This window comes from Pinus tabuliformis, chromosome 9, assembly GCF_031772625.1.
Source record: "Pinus tabuliformis cultivar Carrire ecotype Pingquan chromosome 9, CPIR1, whole genome shotgun sequence".
Lineage (NCBI taxonomy): Eukaryota > Viridiplantae > Streptophyta > Pinopsida > Pinales > Pinaceae > Pinus > Pinus tabuliformis.
This window is the reverse complement of record NC_142307.1, coordinates 888,589,477-888,608,189: the sequence shown is the minus strand read 5'-3', so window position 1 is coordinate 888,608,189 and position 18,713 is coordinate 888,589,477. Positions and strand designations below refer to the sequence as shown.

General features: G+C 41.2%; 1 protein-coding gene across 2 annotated transcripts in view; it reads left to right on the top strand.

Moving 5' to 3' along the window:
• TPP2 (tripeptidyl peptidase ii) overlaps positions 1 to 18,713 on the top strand; it is a 531,975-nt gene that overhangs the window by 167,036 nt on the left and 346,226 nt on the right. For both annotated transcript variants that reach the window (XM_089443702.1, XM_089443703.1), the window contains one exon: positions 11,735 to 11,889. In XM_089443702.1, coding sequence (XP_089299828.1) covers positions 11,735 to 11,889 — 155 coding nt within the window. The remainder of the gene's footprint in view (positions 1 to 11,734; positions 11,890 to 18,713) is intronic.

The window sequence follows — 18,713 nt, the reverse complement described above, 5'->3', positions numbered from 1 at the left end:
ATTTTTTGTAGTGCAGACCATGGGATGAGTGTTTTGGAATTTTTAGTGAAGAATATAGGGACTAGAATTTAAGGGCTTTTTCATTGTCATGACTCCAACTATGTCATTATATTACTTCCATGTCATCAAATGTAATGTGTTGTCATTGTTCTTCAATAGAGCTAGTTAGGGCAAGGATTGTATATAACGATTAGGGATCCATACTTTGTCATTAGGGTTAGGCATCCTAATCAATCAAGAAGAGCTTGTCATCATGAGCAAGGACATCATCATGTTTTAGGGCTTTATCATCAAGAGCAAGGATATGATAATATGCATGAGGTTATGGCATGTTCATGGTTAGTTCAAGTACATTTAGGGCACTATGATCAAAGGGAATCTAAGGCAACATCATAGCTCACAAGAATTTGCCATCACGAACAATTCCATGTTGACAGCAATGACAACCTTGATTAACAATGGTTGGAGCCCAAGAGGTTGGAACCTCAAAAAGACAAGGCTGGTCCCTTGGAGGATAGAGATGGAGCCCTAGAGGATTAGAGTCCTCAAGAAACTAGGTCAGAGCCTGAACTAGATATGGGGTTGAAGCCCTTGAGGTTGGTGCCTCAAAATTGACAAGGTTGGAGCCTTAGGAGTCCAAGTCGGTGCTTGGCATATTACAGGTTGGAGCTTGGGAGATTGAAGATCGGTGTCTTCATCTAGTGTTGATCAGAGCGTAGGTAACGAGTTCGACACACACCCAGGTCGCGTTGGGGGGGAGATTGTTGGACATTGGATAAACCAATGCTCCCCATGTGTTTTGTGACATGGACTAACCGCCTCTCGTGGATCCTCATCTCTGGCGATGTGATCATTGACTAACACTTGCGGGGTTTGTTCTAATGGCAATTGTGATTCGCAACAGTTTAATGTTTTCCATAACATGAACACGCAGACTGAACTTGTGTTTGCAAGTGACCAGGACATACTTATAGATATGTCACCATGTTTGTGCTACATGAGGTTGGCATGATTTGGCTTACTGTTATATATGAATAGTGTTTTGTCATGATGCTTGACAGTAACCAGTGTTGATAATATCGGTATCGGGAAAATATCGGCGAGGGTCCAGAAAATATCTTATCGGCAATATCGGCGAAAATATCGGCAAATATCGGCAAGCATAAAAAATGCATAATATATTCATTTTTTTTCAGATTTTTAAACATATAAAGCAATAACAACATGAAATAAACACATTGGCACATAAAACGTTTTAACCATCTATTATAGCTCGCTCTTGCTCTAGGTTGAAGGTCGAGTTTATGAGAATCATATTTAAAAAAGGATCAATATATTCTAGGTAAACAAAGGTAGAAAATGAAGCATATCGAAACTTGAAAGAGCCCCTTATATCTGTGATCAATCACTATTCAAAAGAAATCTGAATTCTATGACATGTGACATGAGTAAAAGTATTAAAGTAAAGCATTTAATTTCAAAGATTGGGACAATTGTTTTATGTGTACAGTCTACATCAATTCTCAAGAATTTACAATGGCAAAGACAAGAAGCATACACGACAGTTCCAAACCTATGACTTCTATGGTGGCATCTGAATCTTTTATAGCACTGTAGTATATGAAATTTTTGACACTATGACATACTAGTCCTGAAATCTCTCTGGCATTATGCCTATGTAGCATCTGAGTTTTATGACACATCTCTCTCTTTATACAAATCTTTGTGATTGTGCTAGTACAAATTTCAAAGGTTCATAATGATGTGAATTTTAGAAGCACCTTCTTTTCAATAACAAAGAAGTAGCCCTCGCTCAAGTGGAAGCTTATAGTCTAAATATACATGAAGTTTATTTTTGTGATACCTTGAACAAAGTACTATGCAAAGGTCCGAAGCATACTCTTTCTCAAGTTCTATAACCCTGAGGAAAGTCTGAATTTAGTACTCTTGCACTGCCATCCGAAATCTAGTTCTAGATCGAGACATAGAAATTCAAGCATCCAAGAGTTTGTTTTTTATCTTTGCATTCAAAAGTTAATCTCTAGGTTGAGCCCTAGAGGGACAATGTTTGGTCCAAGGTACTGATGAATATTACTATGTGATGAATATGAAGGATGGAATAGAAGTTTATCATTAAGATTCTAAGACTCATCATTTATGCAACAAGATTAATGTTGAAGATGACCTCGTTATAAATCTTCATAAGGGACAAACCTATAACATTTAGTTTAATAAAATATCATGGTATAGTGAAAGGGACTGAAACTATAAAGGCATAGGAAGCCCATCCCAGAAGCACAAGTATGAAAAGCAGCTATGTTACCTCCCGTCCAATACATAAAAGAAGGACCTACTACATCAATGAAGTTGACCTATCTAAGAAGCCCTAGCAGCTCAAAGAAAGATGACATTTCGTGACTAAAAAGTGTTGAAAATTGAATGTGGCAGTTATTAATTTCGCTTTTCCTTAACCTTAACAATTGCTTATGATCTTTATTTATCTTCTTGCGTTTACTTTCTTGGCAGCCAAACGGTAAACCCTCCTTTGCAGCGACCGACCGGTTCCGTCTCACTCTCCAGCTCTCACGAAAACAAAATGACGTGCATCAAAAACTCAAAAACCATTTTATAAGTCGATTTTCCCTAACCGGCGATATTTACCATCGTCTCGCGATATTTTCTAAAATATCGCCGAAATATCGGAAATCGCGCGAGAAATTCAAAACATGAAAATATCGCGATTTTTTGGGGGCGATATTTCGGCTCAAAGGAAATATCGCGATATTTGCGAAAATCGCCGATATTTCGGCGATATTATCAACACTGACAGTAACCTTGAATTGATGATTGAGAAATGCTTTGATTATAGATCTCTCTACGATAGCAAATTTGGACTTGACCTGACGTCTAGTGATATGTTTTGACGATTGTTGATTTTCCATGATATCGATGCTAAGTGGGCATGATGACTTATTTGGGTATTTGGAGATTGGCCTCCTTATTCTTAGCACAATGGTTGAAATAATGATAATTGTGATTCGACAGGAAAATGAAACCTGCATGACTCATCCTTGGTGTATGCATTTGCACCTAGTGACATGATGACTTGTATTATGACTATGAGAATGACTTGATAAAGTTCAGATTGATATTGCATCACTGATTACAACTAGTGGGCATGATGAAGTCATGATTTGATATGAGCTCCACATGTTTCCTGATTGAAAGTATTAATACTAGATAATGATGACTTTGATAATGGTCGTGATTTGGCTTCTAAGCTCTGATGAGTTGACTTTGTTGTTGATGGTACAACATTGAGTTATGTAATGATGATTATGTTGGTTGGAAAGGCACTATGCTTAGAGCATTGCAATCCAAATATGTCTAGATTTGACAGTTATCTGATGAAGTCAGGATGATGAGTTCCAAGGTATAGCTTTGATATTGATTATGGTTTTGGTTTTATATCCTGATGATCTACTTGTGACAGGTGATGAGCCTCTGATGATCTAATTAGAGGGAGATGGCTTATGAAGCCCGAAATAATGTATCATAGCATGATGAATCGATTTCTGGAATTTGGGAAATAAATTCCATATTGCAAAACTATTAGAAAATGTTTTGAATAATGAAAATGAAAATCCTTGGATACTCTGATTTGAAGTTCAAGATGTTGTTGAACTTGACATGGCATCTGACGGTTGAAGCATTGATGTTCCGTTTTGAACATCCATCTGTATATGTATGATGTGCATAGAACCTTAATGAATTCATGAGTGAGTTGCTTCACTCACATAGAGTTGCCACCGAGCATGCTTTGAAATATTTGCATGAGGTGTTCTATTTTGAGAATGTGATATTTCTCCTATGATATGTATCTGCATAGATATATTGTTGATATTTGAGATTATTGCCGATAAGCACATTTGGATGCTGCTTTAGTATGCGATTTGCTATTATAACTTGGATGAGAGGTCCATAACATGACTGAGGTTGATCGTGATGTTGCTAGCATGGCTAGCTGTGAGGCAGGATACAAATGCTCCTTAGAGAGCTGCTTGAGCATGATCTGGATATGACATGGATGCCATGGATACATTGTGATGATCCGATTGGCAGTAAATCCCATATTTATAGTTGGGACCGAGATACTCTCATATATTGAGACAGTACAACTGTTCGAAACAAGCTCAGGCTTGTGGTTGGCACCTCCGTGAGAGAGAGGATGATTATGGCATCCTTTTGTGATTCATATCATTATATATGATCTGACATAATATTTGATTTGATGTTCTGTATGAACAGGAAACAATTGCTATTGAGATAAGCTAATGATGAGAGCAGCACTGATCGAGGACACTGAGCAAACTCTTCCTACCTTGCTTGAGCTCCCAAGGTGAGGAATTGAGATAGAGGGCTCCTGGGGTTGAGGGAACTCTGGACAATAGGGCGTTACCCTATCTGTTACCCAGGGTAGAAGAATGTTGCTCCCCTATCTTATAGGGTCAGAGAATGCTGCTCCCCTCTTGGTCTTTGCAGAGTATACCCCAGTTGGCATCATACCCTCAAGCAGGCCAGCTTGATGGGAATACCGCTCCTCGTTTTGGCCAACGAGTTGAGAGTGTACTTGGGGTGTACAACCCAAGTCGATTATGATGCAGGTGTTCTACCACATGACTATTTTGGGTCATCAATGGGAAGATCAATAGGCAATAGGATGGGTTGACATAACCTAATATGATTTTAGGATGAGGGTAAGGTCGCTGATGAAATTCTAGGGTCGAGGTTGTACTCCCCTGTGTGATGTGTTGAAGAATCAAGGGCAATGATGTATATTAGGATTCTTCTTGACTTGATAACAATTTGAGAGGCACTTTTACAATTATCTTAGCTGGATCTCTTTCTTATTGTTAGAGTGTGTGTTTGATCAAACTGCTATAAAAAACATAAAGACAAGAACACAAATGTTGGCTTTTTGCCAGGGCCAAAACCTTTCTCTCTTAGAGAGGAAAACCCTTTGGTAAGTTTCTCTTATTGAAGTTTCTTTATTGATCAATGCCAAACCCTAGACCCTTGACTAGGATGTCCTCCAAGCACAAGTCAAGTCCTTCCTCCTTTTTGCACTTTGTTCTCTGGCACTTAGTCTTCCTTCTACCGACACTTTGCTCCCCAACACTTTGACCTTCTTCTTCGTTCCTTGTCTAGAGATAAACCTTGCTTATGTGAGCTTCTAGATGAGATATTCCTTCTTCAATTCTTGGTGATGTCCTTTGCTTATGGAGACACCTTTTTCTTGCTCCAACGAAATACTTCCTGAGATATATATGCACACTGATATGACTGTACAACAACCCTAAATTCTCGCAGGTTTGATAGGTTAGTTTGTAGTTTAGGCTCTTTTTATCTTCACTTGAGAGAGTGACTTCTTAGCTTGAGTGGGAGGCCTTATAGGCCTAAGGTCTAGCCTAAACAAAAATGAATACTTGACTGCTATGTTACTACTATTATACCCGTGTACAATCCTCCTTTTTCTTTGCACGTGTGACTGTTTCTAGCCCTAGAAGCATTCCAAAACTTCACTCTTCTTCCCTTCTTCTTTGTTGCACTTGGAGACCCTTAGACTTTCCTTTTTGGTACTCTTTACTCGTCCTCTATCTCGTTGATTTCATAGATCATGATCTTCTTCATTGAAGAGGTCTAATGGTTCCTTATATAGGAGTCTATCTCCTTCTTTTGAGCCAACTTGAGGCCGACTTGTCTATTTCTTCACCATTTTGCTGCTTGAAGACGTTCGTTGCAAGGAGATGACTTTGACTTTGCTTAGAGGTATTTATTTTGACTCTAATACAATTATATACATGGTGTAACATGCCCTTAAGGTCTTCAACATTTTCTTTTGACTCCTTGACTCACCTATAGCACTTAACATGTTCTAGACCTATTTCAATGAGTAAGAAACTCATTGACATATATTATAAAAATATTATATCTTTTTCTTGAATAGGTACAAATATCAAAAGTACATTTATGAAGACCAAACCTAGTTACATTTCCTTCAACATGATGAGTTATCTTATTGCTCGGTATGGGTGGAAGCTATTGCTCCCCAATGTGGTTCCAGGTTGAGATGTGCTCCTTGATGGTATACTATTCGATGGCGATTGATGATGCTCCTTGATGGTTTAGTCTTCGATGACGATTGATGATGATATTCCGGGTAGCAACGCGCTAGTAGAGATTCCAGATAGCAACCTGATGGATAGAGGGTGGTAGCTTGAGCTCCCCTCTAGTAACAAACTCTTCTTTTTCTAGATCCGAGAATGATTAGCATAGGAGCACGAACAATCAAGAGATAAACATGGATAAGCAAAGGATAGATCGAGATGTATAATGATGATTTGTGATGATGAGACACTTGAGATGGACATGGCACGACGACTACATGACAAAGATGATTTGTGATGATTCGTGATGACACTCGAAGATTCCAGAATGGCATATTGTTCGATGGACAGATATTGGCAGGTGGAATTCTCCCTGGTTGAGAGGGAGTGTTAATTTTTGCAACTACGGTAAAATTCCACCTTGGACAACTCAAATGACCAAGATAATGATTGCATTAGATTCCTGTTTTTGATAGGACCAAAATCGACCTAATGATCACCCAATTTGGTTAAGCAGAAGTTGAGTTATGAACTATTTTATTCACACGTATTTTGGAATGGGTCGGCCCTAACCACGTGAGTAACTGCTTGGGTCAGTCTTACCCCTAAGTGACCCCTTAGGAAATATTATAAATAGAAGAGACCTCAAGATCATTTGGACACATCTTCTCTTCTCTTTTGTCTTGATTCACATAGGTTCGACGAAAGGAGTTCACTCAAGGGTCCAAAATCATAGGCGAAAGGTTTGCTTTGGGTTAGGGTCTTCTGGATCTCGATCGTTGGCACAGAATAGGGCATTCTAGTCCTTGGTCGCTGGTACAGAAGCCTATTAGAGTGGCTATAGACCCTTGGACATTGGCACAAAGACTTATGGGAGCGACTCAGTGTTCAGTGGCAGATCGGAAGGTTCTGGTCCCCAGTCGCCCTGGGAGTGACCCTATCATCTCAGTCGCTAGTACAACCCAACAAGGGTGCGACTTTGGCTTGGGTCGCTCTCACAACTCGCTAAGGGAGCAACTTTGGGTCTTTGCAATTCAGTGCGAGAGTCGCACACATAGAGATCTCCTGAGAGAGACTCTGCAGTCACAGTCGCTCGCATACTGTATTCATGAGAGCGACCCTGAAGTTTTAGTCGCACACAGACAGTTTGGATGAGAGTGACCCGAGTTCAAATCTAGGGTTTGACATCTTGGCTTTAGTCGACTTTAGTGATCAGGTAGATCTGAGTTCCTCTATACTGTTATACAAATTTGTAGATTTGTAGATCTGATTTGTTAGTTTCCGTTGCAAACATATGTATTGGGCTCATTGACAGTGACAACAGTATTCAACAATGTTCGACATAGTGACAACAATATACAACAATATTCAACAGTGTTCGACACAGTGACAACAATATACAACAGTTGACATCAGTTTGTGACAACACATTACAACCATCAATATGAGGATTCTGATTCCTAACATGATTAGATTTGTCTCATATATATCATTATTGTTTTGTTGGATAGATAAAGTTATGGATCATTGTAATCTCTTTTGCTGCATCATTTGATGACGATCTAAGAAGAAGAAGATTTGCAAGGGTTTTCCCCATAGTGGGTTTTGCCCTGGTCTCAGACCAATCCTGGTGTCTCTATGTGTGTGCATGCTTTCTTCTACTGTTCCTTTTATATTCCGCTACATTGATGATGATGGTGATGTTGTTTCTTTCTATGTAATTGCATATGCTGATGTATAATGGTGTAGATATGAATAATGGAATGATGATATGGGGTGAACTTAATGTATTTATGATGAAATGCAACTATCATAGCAAAGTACAATGTCGCCCTATGAAAAATTAACATAGCTAAGATAAGGGAATCCCACACTTGGGTGTCTGAATGTAGGAGGGAGAAATCATGGTACATGAGTTACCTTGACCTTTGTTTTTCCACCCTTCTTCATATGTCTTTTACCTTTATTGATTTTTCTTTTATAACTGTTTGGGGCTGTAGTGGATGAGAGCATGATGTGAATGATATAGCAGTGAATACCCCCTTAAGGTTGGGTAGTTCATCGATCACTAAGGGTTGGGACAATCATGGGTTCCTTAATGATGTAGGGGGGCGAATATGAGGGGCCCTAGGAACCAGGGTGATGAACAATGATGATAGGGGTAGAGCTCATGATGGCTTTTGCCCACATGCTAAATTTGTATGTCTCGACCATCTTTTGCATATTATGGTACATTTCTTGTAGAGAGTAGCCAAATTATGCTTTTTACTTTTTTTTAGCCGCATCAACCTCTGACACATCGTTCCAGGCCTGACCCAAAGTGTGGACAAGGGGAGGGGGAGGCTAACTCCTTGTGGACCCAATGGACAAATGTGGACCTGGATGGGAAATATGTGAAAAGGGGTTATAATGAGTGGAGGGGAGTGATGTATGTGGTGTCGGGAAGCGGGACCACGCAACCAAAATCGAGATTTCCCATGTAGTGGCACTTCTAAAGCTAATAGCCAATAAAGGAGATCCAACGGGACTAAGATACAAGGTTAACCACCAAATTTGAGAAGGGGATAAAAGTACAAGCCAAGCCTATTCTTTTCGTCGAATCCCCCCACTAATCTATGCTTAGAAGTGTCCATGATAAGTAATCAAAAATAGCTAATTACATAATGAAAGCCATACCTTTGGGGTTGGAAGGCCCACCTTCAAACATAAGATCATAACAGATGGGCGAGGAATCATAATGGTTGGCTCAAGTGGCAGAGATGGTGGCACATTGAGGTATTTGGTGGCTGCAAATGGCTGCTAGTTGTCGGCTGAGGACCATCTAGGAGAAAACATTCTCCTATGCGTGTCACCCATGGGTGGTGGGTAGCAGGCGGAGGATGACAAATTGCCTTTCCAATTTCATCCAAAGTTCCATCACGTAAAATTGGATGTCCCCTTTCACTGACCCTCTTCGAGATCTATATTGATATGCTAGAGTCTTTCCTACATAAGCATATCCAGGAGGGAGATGGATGCCTTCTAAACTAGGTGTTGATTTTGCTCCTCCTTCTCATGGTTGATTGCTGTTCTTGGCTTCTACCCTTGAGGGCATGTAGCGATGGATCATCTCACTATTTAGCTTTTTTTACCTTTGACGATTGATGGTCAACCTGGGTAAAAACAATGTTTGAAGAGATCCCTTACAAACATACATTTCTACTACTTGGCTATCGAGATTAAGATCACCACAACTTACACCTACTAGGGGGTATAGTTTGTGCCTGTGGGCCTTATTTTGGTATGCAACAAGCCCTCTAGCCTTAGCCTAGTAAAGGATATGACTCTCTAGCCCTCATTGAGAGACAATGTTTCTAGAGTTAGTTTCAGGACATCTCCAAACTTCACCTAATGGAGGTGATTATTAGACACAATTTTTTATGGCTCGAAAGTATGAGGGATGAGCTTGTTGCAGATGGGTTGGGCCAACTTGTTGAGATTCTAGACCCTACTTCTTAGATGCATCATCCATTATAAGCGGACAATTCCATAGCCCATTATTTAGGTCGAGTTTGTTGTACACCCGTTTTGCCTCGAGGTCATTTTCCATCTAGTCCCTTTCCTTCATAAAGTTAAGTCTTTCAAGGACTTTGAAACAGAGAGAGAGAGGTATCTATACCTTGTTCTTTGCTCATCAAAGGCTCTTGCCTCGAATCCACCCCCTTAGGACGTGCTTGAGGTTGGTTCTCAGGGGCATCTCGACTTCTCCAGTCTTTAACTATCTCCCTAGAGCACCTTCTCCCAATCATATTCTCCTTTGGTGCACTGATCCATCTTTTGTTGACTGGATAGGTATTGAATTAGGCAATTAGAGTGGATGTCTACAAAATGTACATTCAGGTCGCTTGGAGCTCACCTTTGATAATTCCGGGCTCGAAGATGTCCTACCCAGAGCATTTTTTGGGGTTGCATGATGGCATTATAGTCTGCTTCCCTTACACTCATCAATTTTGGATGCATTTGCTTAGGATTTCGCAAGGACAATTTTTAGTTGGTTCTCATAGACTCTAGAATCTTGGATAGAGGTAGACCATCATATACCACGGTCGGATGGTATTTGCCAAATGTGCCACCTACAGGAGCCAAAGATAGAGACACACCTCATTTTTAGGTGCCCCCTATACTATGAGATCAAAGGAAGCTATCACTACCTATATTTGGATTGAAGAGGCTCCCTCTCTACCTTCTTCAAGTACCAAGATTAGTGATGCTTATCCCTCTTCATCAAGTAGATTTTCAGCCATAGATGTCAGTTCCTACACACCATGCCGTGCCTTGGGATGACTAGGATGATAACCTCATACTTTCATATCGATTTGTTAGATCAAAACAAGGAGCAATGAGCAGAAATGAGGGTGCACTCGACAATAGAAGGGTGAGATCTTAGGTCTCTTCTCAGCCTCCCCCTTTGGACGATCGGTGGATATCATCGAGACTAGTTTGGCGATGTGGAACAATACATCAGTTCACATGTCTTTAGAGCATCAGAGGGACCAGCTCTTGACAGTTCTAGTGTAGGGTGCCCTTGGCCCGTTCAATTACCTCCCAGTTTCATAGGAGCGGCTATATATCTATTTCGAGTTTCTTTCTTTCAATCTTGGATGCTAGGAGCATCCCTTGCTAAGTTGCTCCTACATCCCCCCAAGATCATGTGCCTGGACCAACCGCTGATTCTAAGGGACTTTGACAGCGAGCTAGTGCCCAGTTCGCTCCCTTGCCATTCTTCTTTTTCTGATATCTTTGTGCTTGATTCTCCCTTGAAAGTCTCGTTTATAGCCAAGACCTGTTTTGATAGAAGGAGACTTCTGGCAGTTGAGAATGTTATCTAATGCTATAGTGCCCTTTACAAATTTTAAACTCTCATTCAATTGAGTATTCTTTCTCTTGTTCTTTTCTCAGGGAAACAACCTCTACTTCTAGCTTCTAACAATTCCTTTCCCTTTCTTTCAGTTGACTTATAAGTATTTCCTCTATTCTCTCTTCCTCTTCTAGTTCTGTCCTTAGGAGGATGATTGTTGTTTCATAGAATCATGAAACAACAATCAGAAACAGGAGCCCTTGACATCTTTAGCTCCATTGCCAGATCTTCCTATCTCACTCATTCTTTCTTGTTAGGCTATTGATTATTTTGTATCATACCATAGTCTTTTATATGCATGTCATGGCAGCACTACTGCTTGTTTCTTTCTTTCTTTATGTCATTTTCTGCATTTTCTAGGAGCTGCACTTCCACTCCCACTTTGTATTCGTACTGATTGTACTCTTCTTCAGTCCCATTGACCTACTTTTGTAGTCATTTGGTGGACATTAATAAATTTATCTCTTATCTTATCTTAGTATCATTGACCTATTCTGGTCACTTGTGGACATTAAAAAATTTCTTTTCCTTTGAGTATGCTGAGGTTCATTATGGGCTTATGATCCATCTATTTTGAAAACTTGTTTGCTCTTTCATTGCTAGTTTGTCTGGACATTAGGTTGCTGTGTTATTGTGAAATTGAATCTCAACTACGGGGATGTTTTGCCAGTGGACTGTGCAGGTTGAACCAAAGTTTCATGAAGACACTGACAAGTTGGAAATATTAGTTCCTTTCGAAGAGTACATTCAACTGAAATCTAGTAATTCTGAAGTAGTGAAGGTCCCTGAATATCTTCTCCTCACACATAATGGACGCAGTTTTAAGTAAGTATTGTTTAATTTACTCTCATCTAGGTCTTTATTAATCTTTGTTTTATCTGGAATGTTTGTTTCTACTGAACTGACTCTTGGATGGATTGCAATTGTGCTAAATGTTTTTGACAATCTGGGTTGCACAAATTGCTTTCTACTATAGACTGGTGTTGCAAAGCTCTGTAATGGATAAGCAATCAGTGGGGATCATCAACTCAGGAATATGGGAAAAATCAGCAAAGCTCAGAAAAGTTAGGAAAAATCTTTTGAAAACTTTAATATGAACATCGGATATCCTGGCTTGCAGATTTGACTGTATTGGGTTAGGTCCATCTTCACACATCTATGACAACATCCTTCAGTTTTAGTGCTAGAATCTCTGCAGTTTGTCTTAATTGTACGCAAGATTGTCTTAAGTTTGGTTCTGTTCGAAATATAGAAAATATCTTGTTACCATTGGTGCAATAAAGTCTGTATAATATGAGTTGTATTTTCATATAATAATACAAAATAATTTTCTCAACTAAATGACTGCCAGTAAATTGCCCCTACCGAGGAAGCCATACAAATTTACTGGTCAGCTTGAGCTCTAACAAAATAATCTCTTACATTTGCTTCTATCACATAGATTCATAGAATACTGAAGTGGCAAGCGAGCCTTGCTTTACAGACCTGATGGTATGATGATTAGAGCTGGATCAAAGTGGGAACTTGTAATGTTTCTACGTAGGAATATGAGTCATATTAAGCAAATAACAAGTGCAGCAGCGTATAAAAATAAAAGAGCACATTAGACATCCATGAAAATGCTGCAAATCCGGAATTGCTGAGCCATATTATTAAAAATCAGAAGGCTAGATATATTATGAAATGGAATGGTGCACCTGTGTTTCTCTCAATGGACAAGCTTGACAAAACCTAAGTGAGAAAATGCTGTGTTGAACGCTGCGCTGCGCCAGTGAACTGCTGCCCTGCTGAACTTCGACCTGCTGGAAGGTGCTCAAAAACTACCCAAAAAATTATATCTCTACCCTTGACTCTTTGGACAAAACCCAGAAAAACTTAGAAGGGAATTTCACTGGTTTTGACTTTGGATTTTCAGCCTCCTTGGAGCCTCTTCCTAGCTTCTGCTGCCAAATTCGACTTGTAGGAAGCAACCTGCAAATCCCTTTGTAAACACTTTTGAAATCCTAGTTTTACTTGTGCTATCCAACTCCTAGCTCCCCAAATGGCTCTTGGCCAATATTAACTACTCTCCCAAAGCCCACGAAATTGCTGGTACAGGCCTCTGCGCAAGCCCCCTGCCCAGGAATTCGTACAAATTATGCACTGGTCTAGCTGGCTGCAAATCCCAGCGAAAATGTCCTCAACAATTAGCCTCCTCAGCTCTCGGAACTCCCAGCAAGCAATGAACCTCCTTGCTGGCTTCCAACTCCTCCTGCGTGTTGTTGACTGCCCAAGAAATATGTTGTTCCCCTTTCTACGCTGTTGGCTGAAGTATGTGACTTTGCTGAACTCTTGAAACTCCTGTGGAAGAGGTTGAATCTCCCGCGTGAGAGATTCGTGGCTAAACAGTTGGTAGACTCGCTAAGCAACAAAGTGTTTGTTTGCAAATGCTCCAGATGGTCGAAAATGAGAGTTGATGCTCTTTTTATCGCCTTGGGTCCCGTTAGCCTCATGTGGGTCCCTCCATCCACCCATTCGATTCCCTCCAAGCTCATCGAATGGCCAAGTTCGAATTTCTCATGTGGGTGGCCCCCACATTCAACTAGCTGCAAAATAAAGTTGAAATCCCTTATAGTTGCTGAGTCTAAGTTGTTGATTTTGGGTAGCATCGGACGTGCTTTAGCCATGAAATTTGGTGGAGAGGCTAAAGCACATGAGATCTCGAAGACACAACAATGGTTTGGGCAGATTCTACGCGGTTGAGGAGATATTAAAATAATTAATATTTTTAATGGAGTTCCTAAGTCTAAACTTAGGAAAAATAAAATATTAATGGGTATTAATATAAAATTGAGTTAGAAGGTTCTAAAGGACATGGATCAAGCCAAATCTAATCTTAGTTGTTGATTAGAGATGTAATCTCGGCCGCTGAAGGACCAACAACAAAAGTATAAGAGGAGGCTTGAGGGTTAGTTGTAGAATACACCAGAGTGATCAGTCATTCGATTTTGTAGAGCAGGGTTTGCTAAGAAAAGTCAAATCAATGATCAGTTTGCTGCGAGGGGTAGTGAGTACGAAACAGAGAGGCAAAGATAGTGCTGGAAGACCAGCGCAAAGGTAGAGAGGCAGACATAGATGCCAGAGGGAGCTACGCAGAGGCTAACAGAGACAACGCAGAGGCCAGGAGGGCCTGCGTCATCCACATAGACGCTGCTGGAGCGATGTAGAGAGCCAGAGAGGCTGCGCAGAGCCTTAGAGCGCTGACATAAGGGGTTTTCAGGATGACGTAGAGGCCAGGAGGGCTGACGCAGTGCTTCAATTGTGTTGGAGAGGGTTTTGTGGGCCAAATTTTCTGAATATCTGCTTCTGAATAGAGAGGTATTACTCTCGGATTATTTTCTCTGTCGGGTGTGCTAGTTTGGCACCCAGTTGTACTCAGATAAACTGCATAAGAAAATAACCCTCAGAATTGTTGCATCGGTTTTCCCAAGTTGGGTTTTTCCGAGGACGCATTGTCCAAAAATAACGGTGTCACTTGTGTGTTTGCTATTTCTTTCAGCTGTTGATCTGTAGATGGTTGAGACTGTATTGTGTTTATTTCAGTGTTTATATAGTTAAATAACTTGTTAATAGTTAAACAAGTAGGCGAAATAAACCAGAGAATACAGATGAAATTTCTAACAGGTGATACTTAGAAATTTCAACATGGTATCAGAGCATGGTTGCAAATCACAGGAGAGCTGAAGGCACCAGTTGAAGTAGAGCATTTGCAGCAGAAACACTTGTCTCGAGTGACAGAAGTTGTTCGTAGCAGAAAGTGGCGGAGAAGGGTTGACGCAGAGGGATTGCATCATTAGTTCGAGCTAGAGAGAGGTAAGCGCAGAGGCTGAGGAGGGCAGAAAAGGCTCACGAAGAGCTACACAGAGACCACGAGGGCTGACGCAATTGGCTAGTGGAGCATTTCAGCCAATGTCGGGATTGCGCAGAGCCTAGAGGCTCAGTCTTTCATTTGCTGGGGCTTAGGAAGCTTTGGGCAGATTGCAAGGAGTGAAGCTGGTGGGGTGCTGTTGCTGCCGAGACTGAACAATACCTAATGGGGCAAAACAAAGGTAGAGGGAGTCGCTGCCTAGGCAGATTTCTAGCCAAGAAATCCAGATCAGTGTTGCAGGTGCATAGAGATCGGAGAGGTGTGACTATACGGTTAGCAGGCAAATTTCCAGGAGGGAAATTGAGACTTAGAGGGAGTCAAAGAGAGAACTTCTAGAAGGAAGTAGAGACTCGGAGGAGTCGAAAGGAAGAGCAGAGAAATGGCCATGAATGGACTGAGGGATCAGGATAGGTTGGACGAGGCATCCAACTTTGTGGTCTGGAAGGCCAGGATCCTGTCCATTCTAGATAGACATTGCATCAAGGCCTTCGCCTTGAGAACAGTGGCTATCCCATTTGTCCCGACGATCAAATGCAGGAGAAAAATATACTTCTGTAGGGTTACCTATTTTGGTGGGTAACAAGGCCGTGGGTGGCTGATAGGCTTGACGAGACACCTAACCACCGCAGTAGCATTCAGTCGCCAGGATGATTGAGCACAAGAGTTGCTCGACTATTGAAGGACCAGAACACCCAGCTGCTAGTCACTCTGTCACGTGCAAACAACATCATGATTCAAGGACATGGTTGTTAGGGGCACGAAGGAAGTGTGCTGTTGAGGTGTGGCAGGGTGGAGGAAAAGTTCTAGCCAATTGTTGATTGAGCTGTTAGCAAGAGCTGCTAGTCAGATACGGTCAGGATGTGGGTGCAGTTGGACTGAGCTAGAAACAAGGAAATGGCCACGACTATCGATCGTCACACAGATGGATCGTCCACAATTCAATGCGGATAGGAGTGGTTGCAGGGGACATAACAACCATTAGAGAATGGTCACGGTGCAGGAAGAGTAGTTGACAATGACCAGCTAAAAGCATATTGCGGGGGTCAGATTTCGTCGATGAATATGAAGATTGGGTCGTGAAAGTGTCGACCAAGGTAGTTTGGGAGCAAAGCAACAAAGCGGGGCCGACATGTTGTAGCTAGCAGAAGCTAGCCTTAGTCGACACAAGTTGATTGAAGCAACTAATGATCGAACTGAGTCGTTGGGAAAGACAATTGTTGGCGGGGATGGCCTAACAATAGGTCGATAGTGGGTTCACAGTAGTGTACTACAATAGGACAATGATCATGTGAGTAGTTTGTAGGCATAGAGGAACAATTGTGGTAGAGGAGCGTTGTGTGCAAGTTGGTGTCAAGAGCTACAATGCATGGGCTTTAGGTAGGCTGATAGCCGCTGGTAGGAAATCAAGGAGTAGTTTGGTGCGTTGGGCTATGGGTAGGATTACTACTGGTAGAAGCAAGCTGCGTTGGTTGTCACAACTATGGTCGCACAGTCACTGCTACAGAGGGACTTGGGGCGTGGACAAGTTTCGACATGCAACCAAGGACTAGGTTCAGTAAGGATTGAGATATTCTTCCCGACATTCGACAACAAAGGAAGTGGTTGTTGGTGTTCAAGCATGTGTGAGGTGGTTGGACGCAAACACCAAGTAACTATGTGCTGCAAAGCATGGGCAAGCTGTCAGTAAGGTGCATAGAGGTATGATGGGATCGATGATTGCAGGAGTCAACCAGTCTAGACTAAGGAGATCGGTAAACTAGAGCCACCAAAGAAGCTTGGATAACAACCCAAGTTGTGGGTGCAAATGAGGATTGTGCCGTGTGCAGGGTGCCGCACTGGGCATGATTGAGTAACTGCATGATACGGTGGGCAACAAGGAGTCGCTGGGCAGGGTGCCATGCTAAGCATGATTGAGTAGCTACGTGATCCAATGGGAAACAAGGAGTCGCTAGGCAGAGTGCCATGCTAAGCATGATTGAGTAACGACATGATGCAGTGGGCAACAACGACTTGCTAGGCCGAGGATTTGCTGTGACAGGCTGTGAGTGTTGGTAGGGTTTAGTTGGCAGAGCATGGTACAAAGGATAATACCAACAAAGTTTGTCAGTAGGATTGACAAAGATCAATGCTTAGCGGGAGAGAGGGACGATGTGCTAGTCGCAAGATTGACAACATAGTTTGTAGGTGTCTCAAAGTACTAAGATAGATCCACAGCTATGTTAGGACTTAGTGCAGGAGTAATGGAAAGAAGCATTGTAGTGAAAGAGAACAAGGGGGGGAAGCTTTGAAGGTTGTGGTACTTAGAGGGAGTTAATCTTTACATTCAGGCAACGAGGAGTAGCCGACAAATTCCTCCAAGTCTGTCAAGAATGATGTTCAGGAGCAGGAGGCTTCTAGGAACAACGCCTAGGGGAGTTTGACTTCGAGGATATTTTTATACTAGGCGATATAGAAGGATTCCAGTTTAGAGGGATTAGCCAAGGTAATAGATATAGATTCAGGATCGAAGACAATTCCAGAGGGTAGAAGTACCTCCCTTGCTAAGAGGGAGTGTTGTTTTTTGTAGCTCGGACATGTACTTTTGCACAGGCCTTGTGTCTAGTCGTGGTTAAGTCACCCACATCACTTTAGAACACTTGCTCTAGGTTGAGCAAGTTGCTAATGTAACTTAGTCTAACTTAGGAAAAAATACACATTAATATGTTCGGTTATTGAGCTAATAGAAGCTTAGGAAAAGTAAAGTAATTTAATTTAATGAGTTTTAATCTTAACTATTGATCTTAAGTGAGGTGAGATCTATTCTCGACTTTCAATCACTTTGAGATTAGGGTTAGGGTTAGGATTTAGATCAATGCAAAGTTATAAAAGAAAGGCTAGGGAGAGGGAGAAGACACAGATATAGTGGCACTAGCTTAAGGAGGAAGAGTGTGATACTCCAGTGTGTCGGGTCTGAGGAAGGTGCAAGGAGCAACAAGGTAGATAGATCCAGATCAATTGAGAAATATCAAAGGAAAAATATAGGGTTTGTTCAGCTAGATAACTCTAGGTTTATTGTTGTATATGTAATTTCTCAATTGGGCCATTTTGCCAGGACGAGAGCCCAAGGAGGTTCAGATTAATTTATTAATGAAGAATTGTGATTGGGTAGAAATTTTTGTGTCATATGTGATTGAGATTGGTTGCGTAATTTTGCTTCTACTGAATATTTTGTTAGGAACCTAGCTGTGTGTTTATTAAGTAAGTTTTTCTAGGAATTAAATACTAGGTGTTGGGTTCAAGGAAATCTAACAAAAGTAGGATAAGATGCAAGAAAATATCTAGAAGTATGTTAGACAGGATGAAGAGGAAGAAGGCAAGGAGGAGAGGTGTTTGTAGCGGAGTCAAGCATGGAGAGTGATCAGGGACACTGCCTAATGATGTCATCCTCATGAGAAGTGATGAATGAACTTCCAACTAAAGATCTTGGCATCTAGAAAGATTTTAGCTCTTTAGGCTATAAGATTTATAGGTGTGGGCCATTTTTTCGAGTCTTTTTCATGGTCTACATGTCCTATCAGGGAATTTATTCTTAACAAAGAAAGGAGTAGAGTCTTGGTGAAAAACATTTCTTCATCTTGGCCATGGTTTGGTTTATTAACGAATAGCAAGGATGGCTTGCACATGTTGGTGATGGTCTTCTTAGGTTTTGCTGTAAATTAGGATGTCATATGCAATGTGAAACTTTCTAAGAAGAGGCTGACAA